General features: G+C 63.0%; 1 protein-coding gene across 1 annotated transcript in view; it reads left to right on the forward strand.

The window, feature by feature from the left end:
• Positions 1 to 6,104: 6,104 nt before the first annotated feature.
• NTSR1 (neurotensin receptor 1) overlaps positions 6,105 to 15,894 on the forward strand; it is a 38,331-nt gene continuing 28,541 nt past the window's right edge. The window contains exon 1 of the mRNA XM_025470636.3: positions 6,105 to 6,957. Within this exon, the coding sequence (XP_025326421.1) occupies positions 6,235 to 6,957 (723 nt within the window). The 5' untranslated portion in view covers positions 6,105 to 6,234. The remainder of the gene's footprint in view (positions 6,958 to 15,894) is intronic.

Here is a 15,894-nt window from a genome sequence, read left to right on the forward strand (position 1 = left end):
AAAGCCCTAGACCCTGCGCTGGGCGCTGGCGGCTCACCCTCCTCCCCTTCCACCCTGCGGCCCATCCCCCGCCGCAGAGTCGCCTTAAAATCCTGCAGCTCTTTAGACGTTGGTTCACGCCGACGAAACAGGGGCTCCTCTGCACACCCGTCACCCCGTGAGCAGGGCGCCCCCCGTGCCGTCGAGGGAGGCCACCGGGCAGCACAGCCGATGCCAGCAAGGGGCCGGCCACAATCTGTGGCTCCGACTTGGCGTCATCGCAGGGGGTGCGGCGGGAGCCAGGCTGCCAGCGGGCGTGGGGCGCAGCCCCCCCAGTGTGAAAGCCCGGGTGCTGGCGCTCTGGGCGCGGGGCCCGCGGGGACGGCTCTCGAAGGCCTGGGCCAAACCCCGCGTCTAGCCCCTGGAACTGATGAGGACGCAGACACACGGCCAAGGGGACCTTGCAGACGTGACAGAGGGAGGGCCCTCGTCCCAGATCCGGGGTGGCCGTCTTGCCAAGGAGCCCTTGATGGCAGGACAAACGTGCCCTACCGTCGGGAAGTGGCAGGAGCAGGCGCCAGGAGACAGACGGTGCGGCCACTGGCTCGGGGCCGCGGGGGATCCGGGAGGACTCCAGGCGCTGGGGCGGCTCCTGACCGCCAGCCGGGACCCACTCTGCAGCCCCGCAGCCACGGGGACCCGGAGAGCCAGGACACCTCCCCAGAGCCCTCCTCAGGGGCCTGCGGGCTGACCTCTGGCCATGCTCGCTGCCGGGCACCCTGGAGGCGGGGGAGGCCCACCTTCCTGTCGGGAGCTGTGGTCCAGGGGGCACAAACACGTGGCAGCGATGACAGGGCTCCTGTGCTGAGGGGTCTCCTGGCACCCAGGTGGGGAGGGGAGAGTCAGCAGGGGTCACCTGGGTACGTGGGCCCTCGCACACGGAGCCCTCGGGGCTTCTGCCCCAGGGGCTGACCCCAAGCTGCCTGCACTGGTTCCGCCCTGCTGGCTCCAGACCTGTCCCAATGCCCACGACTCAGTTTCCCCTTGAGGGGACCGGTCCCCTCAGTTCCCCTCCCAGATCCCCAAGCATCCTCATCCTTCAGGAGGTGGAGAAATGATGAATGTGTCTTATAAGTTCGTGGATAGCTGTCCTGGGGCACTTTGGGGAGGTGGGGTCCCAGGGAAGTGGGGTCCAAGAAAGGTGGAGTCCCAGGGAGGTGTGGGGTCCCAGGGAGGTGTGGGTCCCAGGAAGGTGTGGGTCCCAGGAAGGTGGGGTCCCAGGGAGGTGTGGGTCCCAGGGAGGTGGGGTCCTGGGAGGGAGGTTCCCAGGGAAGGGGGTTCCAGCACCTTCCCTTTGCATCTGGGCATCTCCCCCGTAGCTTCCAGCCCAGGGTCCCATGGCCTTGAACACACCCCAGGCCGTAGAAGCCGGAAGAGGACCTAACTGGGCTGGGCGCCTCTCTGCACACCCGCTGGCCAGATCACACCCAGACACACCTGCCTGCGGGGCAGGACTCATTGTGTTGACAGGGGAGATGCAGGGTGGAAGGAAGAGGGACACGGGGACGCCTGCTGACGCCCCTCGGCTGGGCCCCAGCGGCCACGGCTCTCCAGGTCCCAGGCCTGCCGTGGGGGCCGCAGCAGAACCCACCGGACTCCTGGCCGGCCGCTGCGCCTCTGTGGGACCCCCTCCTCCATCCAGGCTCCCGAGGTCACTTCCCTCAGCCCCCCGGCGACCAGCCACAGTGTTTCGAGTGGGCGTGGCCTTGCTCGGCCCCGGAGCTCCACGGCATCATGACAATAGAGCCTCCGGTTCGGGTTTTATTTTTGGAACTTGTATGAAGTCACTAGAAGATGAGAGACATTTCTTCTATTTAAATATTTCTAAGCAACTAGAACTCCTGATTACAGACAAAGGGAGCGTGCTTCGGATCCGCAGAGAAAGAGCTGGAACCGCCAGCATCATGTTTATGCAAACCCCAACTCCTCGCCAAGGGGGAGAGAAGTCAGAAAGGCGGGGACAGAGGCGCAGGGCGCACCTGCCCCAGGGCCACCTGCCTGGGCGCAGCCTGGGGCGGGAGGGGCGGGCGGTCCCCCACCCTGCTGTCCTGCGGCCAGCGCTCCGAGCCGACAGCTCCCGGTCCCCTTTCTCCTGATAACAAATGGAAGCCTCGTGGGAGCCCGACGGGACCGTTTCGGCTTCAAACCGCCTGTTCTGTTCAGAAGCGCGCCTGGGAAATTCAACCACAAATTGGTAAATTTATAACAGGCATAAGCGCTCAGGCTCCCGGGGTGCGAGCGACGACAGACTGCTGGTCCCGCACGGGAGCAGATGGGCTCGGCCGTCCTTCTGTGGGAGACGCGCTGGGGGGGGGGACGCGTTTTGCACAAGAGCAAAGTAGGGACCCTCCTCCCTGCAGGACCGGACGCGGGGGGGTCACCGTCACTCCCAAGCCTGGTCCAGAGACGCGGCTGCGCGGCCTCCACGGCAGCTCGGACAAGCGCCCCTACGCCCCTGCCCGACACGAAGCCAAAGCCAAGCCTCCTAGGAAACTTCCAGGGAACCGGGCTGCCTTGAGCGTGTCTCGGAAGTTGGATCTAATTTCTCCTTGGGAGACGATCTGATGCCGGCCCTCGTGTCCCAGACCCCAGCTTCCCTGCGAGGCTCACGCTGGGGGGCTCCACGGGCCCCCGGCCTTCTCTGGGAGGGCCGGAGCTGTCCCGGGTGGTTAGGGTCACGGAGGAGGAGGCGCCGGCCTCTGCGGGGGGGGGGTGAGGGTCCCAGGGTGCAGTGTTCCACGAGGCCCAGAGGGAACAAACCCCACCTTGTGCGCCCCCAGTCCCGGCGCCTGGAGCTGAGCCCCCGCGGCCTCTCTCCTCTCCCCTCACCCCAGTCCACCCTGTGCCCACCCCGTCCCATCAGCCCTCCTCCCCTCGCACCCCACACCCTCCCCCTGCAAACACCTCTACACATAAGGCTCCTACAGTTTGCTGGGAGCTGCAGGGAGTGGCCCCAAGTCCCTGGGTGCTGGCAGTGGACCCATGGATGGGGGATGCAGCGGGAGCGCTAGGGACAGGGCCTCCAGGCAATGGAAACCCACTCTTCATCCGTGTTTATCCACAGAGATCCAAGGATGAGGGGCCCCGGAACTGGGAGGAGCCCTTCAGTGAAGGCGTCTCCCGTGGCTCTACTGCACCCTCGACGGAGAAGCTGCAGCCCAATCAAGATTCTGCGCAGCAGCTCCCAGGAAGGGGTGATGCAGGACGCACGCGGCCCCTGCGGGGGCTCCTCTCCCTCCACACGCGGGCACGGCTCTGTCTGAGGAGCGCACACCCAGCCCGGGGGCCCAGCGCAGAGGAAGGAGGCGGGCTTGCCGGTGAGGACCCTCCGAGGCGTGGGCGCCCAACATTCTGCGCCTGAACACACACGCACACACGTGTGCCTCGTGAAGGGCAGGTGGTGCAGCAGGACAGGAGAGACGAGGACGAGCCGGCAGCCCTCCGCGGGCCCGGCGCTGGACCTCTGGGGTCTGCCGACAGCCCCCACGGGAGCGGAAGGAGGCTCTGCAGCCCCTCTGGCCGGTCACACTCACACTTCGCTTACACTTGCACATGTGTTGCTCTATTTTTAAGATTTTCCTTGGAATGCTGTACATTCGGAAACGTGTGTAATTTCCATGCCGTGGATGAGAAAATCCACAGCTAAGACTCTGCACGTATATGCATATTACATTTCCTCAAATTACATTTCCACATTAGCGCTACTCCCCCTGCCCCCAGCCTTGCAGGAAACATCAATTCTGTCCTGATAAGGGTACGGCTGTTCACTTATTATTATTTTTAATTTAGGAAGAGGTCTCTTCCTGGCAAGGATCGCCCTGCAGCCGATAGGCCCAGAGGGAAGGCAGGGCCCTCCGGTGCAGAGGGGAGCCCACGGCCCAGCCCACGCCAGGGACTGAATTCCTGCAGCCAGGAAAGGGGTCGTCTTCACAACTGTGATCTTCTTTTCTGGGGGGAGTAAATGCCCCTACTCCTCCCACAGCCACAGGGCCGGGGCAGTGTGGGGCCCTGCCCTCAGTGCCTACGGGACTTATGGGACGGGCCAGCGGCATCTGGAGCGTGGGGTCAGGGTGACAGGCCCCGAGGCTCACGCTGCAGGGCTCTGCTCCCCTGAAGCCAGCCAGGTGCCAGGCTTCGGCGTGTGAGTGTGGGGGCTGGGCACCCGCCAAGGGCACGGCCTGGTCACCCGGAGACACAGCTGCACCCAGGATCCGCCCTCCCCTCACCTCGCCGACGCGTACTGGGAAGGGTCTCAGCTGTTTAGGAAGTGCTCACGTCAGGGGAAGTCAGAGGGAGAAAGGGCCTCCGTGCCGTGGGGCTCCCCATACACGGGACAGGGGCTCCGAGCCGGCCCCCAGGGAGCCCCCACCGGGGCCTGCGCCCGCCTCGTGCACCTTCCGAGTGACATTTCCTCCATGGTGTGAAGCAAATGCCTTGTCCAATATTTGAGCTAAGTTGACTTTTATGATTTGTTAAGCTCCTAGGCTGGCTCGGAAAGAAATCTCGAAAAGAAGGCCAGCTTAGCGGAAAGGTCAGGGCTTGCAAACCAAACAGTGAGCTTAAGCAGCTGGACCACAGTGCGTTTCCACCGGCGGCGTCCCGAGGCGCTTCAGCTACTGGCCGGCAAAGAGCCTCCCCGCCGGAGGCCCCTGAGAGCGGTGAGCAGACGCCCCCCCCCGCCCCGTGTCACCTGTGAGCCCAGATGGCAGTGAGCCCCCGAGGCTCCGACACGGTCTGGCACCATCACTTCCTTGGGTGACCGGCACACTCAGGTCCCCGTCCCAGGAGCCGCTGACTTTGTTGGCAGGCTTCCCTCCCAGAGAGCAAGCTGGTCTGACCCGCTGGGGGTTCACGCCACTTTTGTTGGCCTGGGCCCTTCACCCTCACACCCTCTGAAGCCACTGCACAGTCCTGTCACCAATGCCTGTCACAGGGCACCGACTACGTGCCAGCCCCGCCGGCATCAGAAGCAGCCCTGGCCCCAGGGCCCATCCGTCCTGGCATCAGGCCCGTTTTACAGATGACGAGCCCAGGCACAGAGCAGCTCAGGCGGTTGCCCAAAGCCGAGCGGCAGGACCAGGACCAAGCCGTGCGGGATGCTTGTGTTGCCTTTGAAGGCTGAATTTTTAAGCGCACATTTTTATGCACTAGGATCCCCTGATGAGAACATGAGGTTTCTGCGGAACAGGCAGGCCCAAAGCCACTTGAAAAGAGGAATAAATACAGACCCACTCCAGCTGCGGACGGTGAACAGGTCTGGGCCGGGGCGGGGGGTGGGGGGGCACTGGCGAGCTTCTCAGCCTCACGCCTTCCTCAGCCCCCACCACCCCAGCCTGCAGGTACAACCGCCCAGGTCCACACAGGGCAAGGCTGGGACCCCTGGGGCCGCGGGCTCTGGGGTGACTTGTGATCCAACCCAGGTGGTGATAAGACGGGTGGGGTGCCCACCCATGCCCACCCATGCCCACGGGGGGATGAAGCCTCCCTGGGGTGCCAGGGATAGGAGCCCGCAGCTCTCTGCCTCCCCTCGTCCAGCACTCCAGGCCGGGGCACGGCCCAGAGGGAAGGGCAATAGGCCAGCTCTGCAGCACCCCAGCCACCCCAAGGGGCCTCGGTGCCCTGTCCCCCCTCCCCGGCACCTCCCTCACCCCCCCTGGGGGAGCGGGCCAGCTCCCTTCCTCGGATGGGCGGGGGGGCGGGGGCGCGTGAGAAGTTGGGACCACGGGGAATGAAGGGCGCGCTCCGGGGAGGCTGCGGGGACAGAGCCGACATCCCCGCCCCCGGGCGGCCCTGCGCGGGGCTGGGCGGGGACACGGGCTGGGGCCGCCTCCGCCTCCGCCGCCACCGCCCCCCGCGCTGGGCGCGCCGCGCCGCCGCCAGCCGAGTGGAGGCGCGGAGCCCGGGAGGGCGCGGGCGCGGCGGGAGGTGTGGGCGCGGGGCGCGGGGGGCGCAGGGGGCGAGTGACCGAGGCTGCCGGGCGCCAGCGTGCGCCCCTCTCCGCGCCCGGACCCAGGTGTGCAGCCGGAGCGGGGGAGCCGGTGCAGCGGAGCGCGGGGAGCCGGGCGGGCGGGAGCGGGGAGCCGGGGCCTCGAGCGCCCGGGGAGCGCGGCCGGGGCTGGACGGGGCGCCCGCTCGCCGTCCCGGGGCCTCCCCGCGGGCTCCCCCTGCTCGGCCCCCGCCGGAGCAGCGCCCACCATGCGCCTCAACGGCTCGGCTCCCGGGCCCCGGGGCGCTGCTCCGGGCGCCAAGCCCTTCCCGCTGCCGCCCTCGGGGCTGGAGGCGGCGCTGCTGGTCCCGGGCCTGGGCCTCGGCAACGGCTCCAGCAACGAGTCGGAGCGGCCGCGAGCGGCGCCCAGCAGCGACCTGGACGTGAACACGGACATCTACTCCAAGGTGGCGGTGACCGCCGTGTACCTGGCGCTCTTCGTGGTGGGCACGGTGGGCAACTCGGTGACGGCGTTCACGCTGGGCCGCAAGAAGTCGCTGCAGAACCTGCAGAGCACCGTGCACTACCACCTGGGCAGCCTGGCGCTGTCCGACCTGCTCATCCTGCTGCTGGCCATGCCCGTGGAGCTCTACAACTTCATCTGGGTGCACCACCCCTGGGCCTTCGGGGACGCCGTGTGCCGCGGCTACTACTTCCTGCGCGACGCCTGCACCTACGCCACCGCCCTCAACGTGGCCAGCCTGAGCGTCGAGCGCTACCTGGCCATCTGCCACCCCTTCAGGGCCAAGACCCTCATGTCTCGCAGCCGCACCAAGAAGTTCATCAGCGTCATCTGGCTCACCTCGGGCCTGCTGGCCGTGCCCATGCCCTTCACCATGGGCCAGCAGAACCGCAGCGCCGACGGCCATCACCCCGGCGGCCTGGTGTGCACGCCCGTCGTGGGCACCGCCACCATCAAGGTGGTCATCCAGGTGAGCAGCGCGTCGCGGGGGGGTGGGCGGGCAAGGGCAGGGGCCGGCAGGCACTCCCTCAAGGCGCGTCCGGCTTCTCTGCCCCTCAGCTGACAAGACTCCCCAGGCTGCGCACCCTCTGGGACAGGGAGCGGGGTCACCAGGAAATGTGACTCCTGGGCAGCTGGGAAGGGGCGGGGGGGAGGGGGCTGGGTGCTGGGGGCAGCCCCACCCCCTCTGCCCTCCTTTCACTGCGGACCTGCCAGCTCTCGGCCCCCATCGCATCCCCTCCTTCTACCTCAGGAGGCTGGGCTGTCAGATCAGTGACGGCTCTGACGCTCCACAGATGGGCCTCGGCTGTCCCCAAAGTCCCTGAGAGCTAAGGCGGCCACTTTCATCGCTTCCCAAAGGCTTCATGGCCCCGGAGGCTACGTGCATCCCCCCATGTGGCCCCCACACCGCCCCCGTGCCTCCTGGCTCTCCTGCTCCTGCTCACACTTGGGAGGGGGAGCCGAGCCCGATGCCCCCTGCGCCGGTTCCTGGGTTAAGCCCCAGAAGTCCTGGCTGTGAGCCAGGTGATGGCAGCCCTGACCTCACGGGGGAGAGGATTCAGGAGAAAGCACGTGGAAGCGCTCGCGTGCTTCCTGGCACGTCTTGGTGGTGATGACAAAGTTGCTTTTGCTGGGAAGGTCTTACGTATTTGGGCGTGGTGGCAGGTGGGGAGCTGCGTGGGGGGGCAACACCGGGGCCCAGTGGCCAGCAGCCCCCGAGGGCCTCAGCAAGGTGCTGCGGGAGCCTGGGGGGAGCCCCCCCAGGAGAGCGGCTGGGATGAGGCGTCCCGACAGGCAGGGGAGTCGGCCCTGGAGAGAAGGCATCTCGGTCAGGGAGCACTTGGCAAGGGCCCTGAGTGGGAGGAGGTCTGGGCAGAAATGCCACTTGGGGTGGCATCATGGCCCTGGGACCGGGCAGCCATGGAGGTGCAGCGTGGCCTGAGGATGGAGGGTCTGGGTGGGGCCTGCAGGTGCTCAGCGGAGCCAGAGGAGGGGGCCAGGGTGCCCCCCGCCCCGTCCCCACCTGGCTGTCCTTGGACGCCTACAGCAGGGCCCGTGCTGGAAGTAGGACGGTGTGCTGGGGCGGGAGCTGGCGTCTGCCCCTCATCCCCTGGGCTGCGGCTGACCCTCCACAAGCCACCACCGAGTGCCCCCCACAACGCCTGTGCTGAGAACCTATGGCTGCGGGGTCCCCTGCGTGCAGAGCACCCCCACCCCAGCCACATGCAGCAGGGAGGTTAGTAGAGCCCGGCTGCCTGTCTGCAATGTGGTCTCTGCACTGGAGGCAACGGCACATGGGGCCGCGGGCCATGAACGGTGGGAAGTTGCCTGCTGCGGCTTCAGGGGCCCCGCGCCCCCCCCCCCAACCGCTCCTCTCTGGCCGGCTGTGCCCAGGGGCCTAGCAGCACGCCTCCTGCCTTCAAAGGGCTCACGTGGCCGGTTTGGGTCAGCAGATGAGGCCCGTAGCACTCGCTGCCCACCCGGGAGACGCCCCCACCCAGGCCCCAACCCTCTGGCTCCCAGGGCTCGGCCAGGAGCTGGTGGGTTGGAATCCTCATCAACAAGCCACAGCAGAGCAAGCGCAGCCCCCGAAACATCCCCTCTGTGGGTCCTGTGCGATCAGACGCCTAAGTGGCACCACTTCACCTCCCAAAGGGTCATTACTCGGACTCCCTGTGCTCGGAGGCTGCGACAGCCACGCATGCAGGGTGCGTCCTGGTCGTTCCCCCATTTGCCAGATGTCTGCTGAGCGTCGACTGCAGACAGGCCCCCCCTCTGCGCCACAGACATAGTGCCGCCCGGGCATTGACTCGGTGCTTGCTGGCTTCCTGGCGCCCTTGGAGACTGGCCTGGCTTCCCCTGAAGGCCCGAACCACGTGCGTGGAAGACTCGCACCAGGCTCCCTTCCCTCCGTGCTGACCGCTGCGGGGGCAGGGGGGCCTCACCACCATCCCTGCTCCCTTCTGCACGCCCCGGGAGAGGTGCCCCGGGTTCGCGTCCCCCACCTGGCCTTCCAGGCCACTGGGCAGGTCAAGGCGAACATCCACTGTTTTTAAGCAGTGACTCCTGACGGGGGTGGGGGGTGCCTGTCTGTGTGTGCCCCTCTCCCCGACCGTGCTGCAAGTGGGGAGGTGTTGGCCGATCAAACAGCCCCCCTTTCCAAAGCAGAAAAGCCTGCATGTCTCCCAGGAGGCGGCCGGCCCTCCCCGTCCACAGGAGCCCATCCCCGGGCACTTGTGCTCAGAAATCATATTTAGAAATGAGAGGATTTGGGATCAGATTTCTGAGCAACTTTGAATAGTCATTCCTGAATTCAGCCGGGCATTTTCTGAGCATGCAGCCTGGAGCTGGGCTGAGCGGAGCTGCTTGGGAGGGCAGCTGGAGCAGAGGCCCCCGGGCCTGGGCCCCACGTGGACAGGCGGCCGGGAGGAGGTGCCCACAGAGCCCGGGAGGGAACGGGATTCAGTCTCCCTCAGACTGTTGACAGCAGTGAAGACTTCCAGAATGGAAGGCTCGTGTGTGCCAGGCCATCGAGGGGTCTTCCCACTAGACCGTTGCCCTGAGAAATAGCCCTGCCTCCACCACGTACCCGGAACGCGTCTCCCTGGGTGCGCGGCGGTCCCCACGGAGGCCCTGCCCACGTGGAGCAGCTGTGCGGCTCCTGTCCGGTCCCCTGCAGTCCTGCCCGCTGCCCTGCTCTGACCTCAGGCACCACGTCCGTCCTGTGCCCCGGCCGCTCTGTTGCTGGCTTCAGGTGGGGCAGGGCCACGTCCTTCCCTCCCGCGAACGTGTGCGAGTCCTCACTGAGTACGCGGGCGGTCCAGAGGGCCGAGGGGACCAGTGACCAGCGGTGGCAGAGGCCTGGGGCTTCGAGCGTCTGGCTCAGCTCTGACTCTGCCAGAGGCTCGTCCAGCCTTGTGATGCTGGTGACCCCCAGCCCTGACCCAGGGCTCAGTGAGGGTCCAGCTGCCCCCCAGGGCGGTTGCTCACCTGCTCGCCGGCTCTGGTGCAGTTGCGGCCTCAGCGCCTAGGCACGTGCTGCTCCTGTGCCTGTTCTCATTTCCCCAGTTAAAGAGGGAGGGCCGGGGGGGTGCTGACCCCCCAGTCCAGGGTTCTAAAGCCTGGGGGACTGTGCCCATAGTCGTGCAAACACCTGTAACGCACACACAGAAACACACATACACGTGTGAACATGGAGTGTACATGCATGCACACAGACACGTACACACAGGTTGTACACACATACGTGCACACACACACACTTGTGCATGACCGCATTCCCACGCAGCATCCTGTCCACGTTGCAGGGTGGGATCTGGGGTTTGGACGCGTGCAGCGGGCAGGGGAGGGAAGCTCAGCGCCCAGACTTCTCTAACAGGTGTCCTGAGCATCGACACCCAGGATCAGGGTCGCCCCGGCCCTCGGTGCTGAGGGACAACGCGGGCAGAGGCCCAGGGCCCACGCTCGTCCTCACCTGGTGCCCCGTGGTGGCTTTGCCCTGGCAAACGGCAGGGCTTCTCCTCTGCCAAGACCTGGTTCTGCTGTTTTGGCAGTAAATTTAGTTTTTGTGATGCTCAGACCAGTGGTAAAGTATTTGCACACCGGGTGCAGGTGTGCTCCGTGAGCAGGGACGGAGGGAACGTGGGCGCCTCCCGGGGCAGGACGGCCCCTCCGCGGCCCAGCGGTGCCCAGGCGAGGGGGGGGAGCGGGAGCAGAGTCAGGGACCGCATCGCGGTGGCAGCCTCGCCCCCCAGCGAAGGGCAAGGCCTGGGCGGCCTGCGCCAGCACTGCCGTGTTGCTGTTTTCATGCCCCGTGCACCTCCCGTGGCCCCCGGGCTGGAGGACCCGCTCCTGGGGGCTCCCTGCTTCTGTCACCTGCTCAGATGGAAGCGCTTCCGCAGGGCAGGAGCTGGGCCCCACAGCCACCTGCCCCGGCCCTCACCTGATGCGACTCCACGGAGCAAGAGGCCGCAGGACCTCTCTCCACTGAGGCGAAGAAAACTGTTCCAGGAAAGCAGACCATGAGTCGTGTTCTCAGGATCTGCATCCTGCGGCACCTCGATTCTCCGCTCCTCCCCCAGCCCGTGAGCCCCCGTGACGCCGGCACCTGTGGGAGAGGTTAGCGAGCCACGGGGTCCCCAGGAAGGTGGCTGCGCGGCGCACGGACGCTCCTTCGGGTCCCCCAGGCTCTGGTTCAGGGACAGTGTGACATCGGTGTGCAGTCCCGACAGGGGAGCCGGCGGGGAGGGGGCCGCATGCCCCACAGGAGACCGAGGCCCAGCACCCGCCGCTTCCCGCCAGGGGCCCGCACCCGAGGGGACATCGCGGTGAGGTGGCTGCTGAGCCCGCGTCACTCCGGGGCCCGTCGGCCGGGGACGGGGAGGCTGCGTCACACCCTGACAGTCGTGCGCGCGTTGGGGAAACCCAGGAGCTGTGCTGGGGGTGACCTAGCGAACGTGGGTCCGTGAGAGGCGCACATGAAGCGCTCTGCGGCCCGGCCCAGCCCGTGAAGGCTCTGGGGGCGCCCGGTCCTCCGGAGGCTCCCTGCCCCGAGGGGCCAGCGGGGTCCCCCAGGCGGCGCTCTCCCAGCCGCGCGGCACCCGGGGCCAGGGGGAGGGCCTGCCACGACCCAGTGCTGAGCTCGCCCGGCTCCTCCCCAGCAGCACCTGCCGTTTGCTTGGCCGCTGCCCGCAGACGTGCAGCCACCCGGAGGCCCTGCGGCCGGCCCGGGCTCTTCAGGTCCCACCAGGAAACTGAGGCCCCGGGAGGGAGCCAGACCCGGCACCCGGCACCCGGCCTCCGCCCGCGGGGTGACGGCACACGCGACGGCAGCGGGGTGCTCCACCAATCCCTGGGCCGGGGTGGGGACCCGGGGGGGGGGCGCCCGGAGCGTCCCTACGGCTCGGGGGGCAGCTTGGGGCTCCGCAGCCCGGTGGCCTCACCGCTGGGCGGCCGCAGGACCCCGGCCGAGCAGCGAGACTCTGGGCCTCGTTCCTTTGCCTGCCGACTCCGGGCTCAGACCTAATACACGCGAGATGCCTGCCACGGCTCCGGGCGGCGGCCGGTGAGGGCGCTGGGATGCAGCCGCCTCTGGGGGGGCCGGGCCGTCGGATGCGTGGGCTCCCCTCCCGGGGCGGCGAGCTGTTTCTGTCACCCAAGGGCATCCACACTCTAGGGGTGCACACAGCAGGGCCCTGCAGGAAACCCTTTACTTTAACATTTACACTTAGTGAAAATCACTTTTCCTTTGTTTACTTCTGAGTTTTGGCAAGTGCACAGGCCCGCGGAACCACCTCCCCAGGGGCTGGAGGCCAGTCCCGTCGCCCCGGAGCTTTGTCTCATGCTGTTGCTTTGGGGCCCGCCGCGCCCCACCCCACCCTGGAACCCAGGATCTGTTCTCCGGGCCTTGCACCTTCCCCAAAATGTCACATAAACGGGGCCTCTGGGGTGTCCCCCCATGAGTCTGGCTTCTTTCACGGACTCTGGCACTGGTGGCTCATCCAGGCTATTGCCTGCATCAATAGGGTCTTCCTGTGTCGGGGGAGGATTCCATGGTTTATTTATCCATTTGGCAGGTGAAGGACGTTTGGGCAGTTTCCAGTTCGGAGCAATTATAAATAAAGCTGCTGCTAATATTCGGGTATAGGATTTTGTGTGAACACGCGTTTTCATTTCCCCCAAGCAGACACTTAGAGCTGGATTACCGGGTCATGCAGGACATGTGTTCAACCTACTAGGGAATTGCCAAGCCTTTCCAAAGCGGATGTGCCGTACGGAGTGTCCACAGCCACGTGGGAGGAGGACTCGGGGCTCCGCATCCTTGCTGGCAGCTGCGATAGGGTTTTTTTTCTTTTTTAAATTTTATTTATTTATGAGAGACACAGAGAGAGGCAGAGACACAGGCGGAGGGAGAAGCAGGCTCCATGCAGGGAGCCCAACGTGGGATTCGATCCGGGGACCCCTGGGGTCACGCCCTGAGCCAGGCAGACGCTCACCCACCGAGCACCCAGGTGCCCGGCACCTGCAACAGTTGTAGGTTTGGGTTTTATTTTCATTTAGCCACCCAGGGGGTGTGCAAGTGGGGTCTTGCTGTGGCTTGATTTGCGTTTCCCTAACGACAGGTGATGTGGAGCATCTGTCCGTGTGCCGTGGGCACCTGTGCTCCTTCTCTGCCGAACTGTCCGGCCAGGAGCTTGCCCAGGTGTTAAATGGACTTGTTTTCTTGTTGTTGCATTTCGAGAGTTTTAAAAATACATTCTGCATTCAAGTACTTTGTCCAGACATGTGATTTGCAGACATCTTCTCCCCTTCAGCGGCTTATCTTTGCGTTTTCCTAACACTGCACGTCCCCAAGGAAGCAGCTATGGTTCTGATTGGGTCCAACTTACCAGACATTTTAACGGATCATGCTTTTGGTGTTGTGTCTAGGAATTCACAAAGATCTTTCCTGCTGTTGTCTATCGTCTTTATAGTTTCATATTTAGGTCTGTGATCTGTTTTGAATTCATTTTTCTATAGGGTAAGATATGGGTGCCTTTTTTTTTTCTTTTCTTTTTTTTTTTCTTTTTTACATATACGAATCCACGTGGGCAGTATCGGTCATGAAAAGATGATCTTTTCAGCACTGGAGTTTTTTGGGCACCTTAGTCAAAAGCCGCCTGACCTCCTGTGCGGGGCCCCGCCCAGGCCCCGCTCCATCTGTGTGTCTGTCCTGCCCCTGCCCCCACAGGCCTCCAGCACCGCAGCTCCACAGGACGCGTTCCAAGCAGCCTGCGTCCTCCAGCTGTGCTCCTTTCCAAAACTGCTCTGCTACTTTTGTCCCTTGGCCTTCTACGTAAATTTTAGTCCCCACAAGAAAAGCATGCAAGGGTTTTGATTTAGAGGCGGTCAGTGTGTCAAGCCGTGCTGGGGAGACACGGCATCCTGACCCCGAGACATCCAGTCCCCGAGTACAATGATCCCCCCGCCAAGTTAGGTCCCCTTTGCTGTCCTTGGAGCCAGCTTCCCAGCATACAGATCCTGACGTAGTTTCTTAGATCTATGCCTAAGCAGTCATGTTTTGGGAATTATTTTTCTATTTCCAGTTTTCCATGGCTAGCGTAGAGAAGTGCGATTGGGCTTCGTGTGGTGACGTCCTGTCTTGCAACCGTGAAGAGCACACTTATTAATTCTACAAATTATTTTGTGGGTTCCCTGGGATTTTCTGCATAGACAGTCGCGTTTTCTGCGAATAGAGGAAGTTTTATGTCATCCTTTCCAATCTGTACACCTCTGATTTCCTTTCATTGCCCTATTGCTCTGGCCCGTGACTTCCAGTAGGATATGGAATTGGAGCGGAAGAGAAAACTTCCTGGCCTTCTTCCCCATCTTAGAGGGGAAGTCTTTCCACTTTACAATCAAGGATGAGGTTTTTTGTTCAAGGTTTGAGTAGATGCCCTTTATTGGATTAAGAAATCATGAATGGATGTTGGATTTTGTCCAGTGCTTTCTCTGCATCTATTGATTGGTATGGTTATGTGGTTTTTCTTCCCTAGTTAATATAGTGAATTACATTGATTACATTTTTATTGCAGTAAAATACATATAACATAAAATTCACCATCTTAGCCACCGCTAAGTGGACAGCTCAGTGGCCCGAGGCATGTTCTCGGTGCTGGGTGACCATCCCCACCACCCGTGTCCAGCAGCCTTTCACCTCCCAATGGGAACTCTGTCCCCAGGAAGCAGCTGGTCCCCGGCCACCACTCCGCCTGCCCCGGAGACCACCGCTCTGCCTTCTGTCTCTGTGGATTTGACGACTCCTGGGACCTTGTGTCAGTGGAAAATGTTGACTGGTGTTCAATGTCGGACCAGCCTCACGTGTCTGGTCTGGGCTCCTTTTTATATATTGCTGGATTTGGTTTCATATTTTGTTGAGAACTTTTGTGTCCATGCTCATGAGAGATGTCGGTCTGTGGCTTTACTCTCTTGTGCATCCTTGTCTGGCGCCAGTATCAGGGTTGCGCTGGCCTCATGGAGTGATCTGGGAAGTACTCGCTCCCTCCTGTTTCCTGGAAGCGATTATGTGGACCTGGGAGTCTGTCTTCTTGAAAGGTTGAGTAGAGTCCCCTAGTGAGTACATTGGCCAGGGGTTTTGTTGGAAGGTTCCAGCCATGGGTTCAGTTCCCTTCATGGGCGTCGAGAGATCCCAGGGTTGTGTTTCTGCCTGAGCAGGTTTGGGCAACTTGTGACTTTCAAGGAATTGGTCTATTTTCACATTTGGGGGCGAGGAGTTTGTGGCATTCCTGTCGCCCTGATGCTTCCTGCAGGTGCCAGGACCCCCCCTGCTCTCACGTTCCTGGTGACCGTGCACCCTCTTTCCCCTGGTCTATTCTGCTGGGAGTTTATTGATATTATTATGCTTTTTTGAATAACCAGCTTTCGGTTTCATGATTTTTTCTGTTGTCTCCCTGGTTTCTTTTTCTTTTTCTTTTTTTAAAGATCTTTAATTTATTTACTAGAGATACAGAGAGAGAGAAAGAGAAGCAGGTTCCATGCTGGGAGCCTGACATAGGACTCGATCCCGGGTCTCCAGGATCAAACCCTGGGCTGAAGGCGGTGCTACACCGCTGAGCCACCGGGTCTGCCCCCTGCTTTCATTTTTATTTACTTATGCCCCGATCTTCATCTCCTTTCCATGCTTCTTTTGGATTTAATTTGTTCACAGTCCCCTAGATTTCTTCAAGGTGGAAGCTTAGATTATTGACTCCGGGCCTTTACCCATCTGTAGTTTAAACATCGAATGCTCTGACTCCCCTCCTAAATGCTTGCTTTAGTAGGATCTTAAAACTGTGGAAACATATTCTAATTTGATTCAAGATATTTTATTTCTCCTGAGACTCCCACTAGTGTTTGGACTGTTTAGAGT

This window comes from Canis lupus, chromosome 24, assembly GCF_003254725.2.
Source record: "Canis lupus dingo isolate Sandy chromosome 24, ASM325472v2, whole genome shotgun sequence".
NCBI classification, from domain to species: Eukaryota; Metazoa; Chordata; class Mammalia; order Carnivora; family Canidae; genus Canis; species Canis lupus.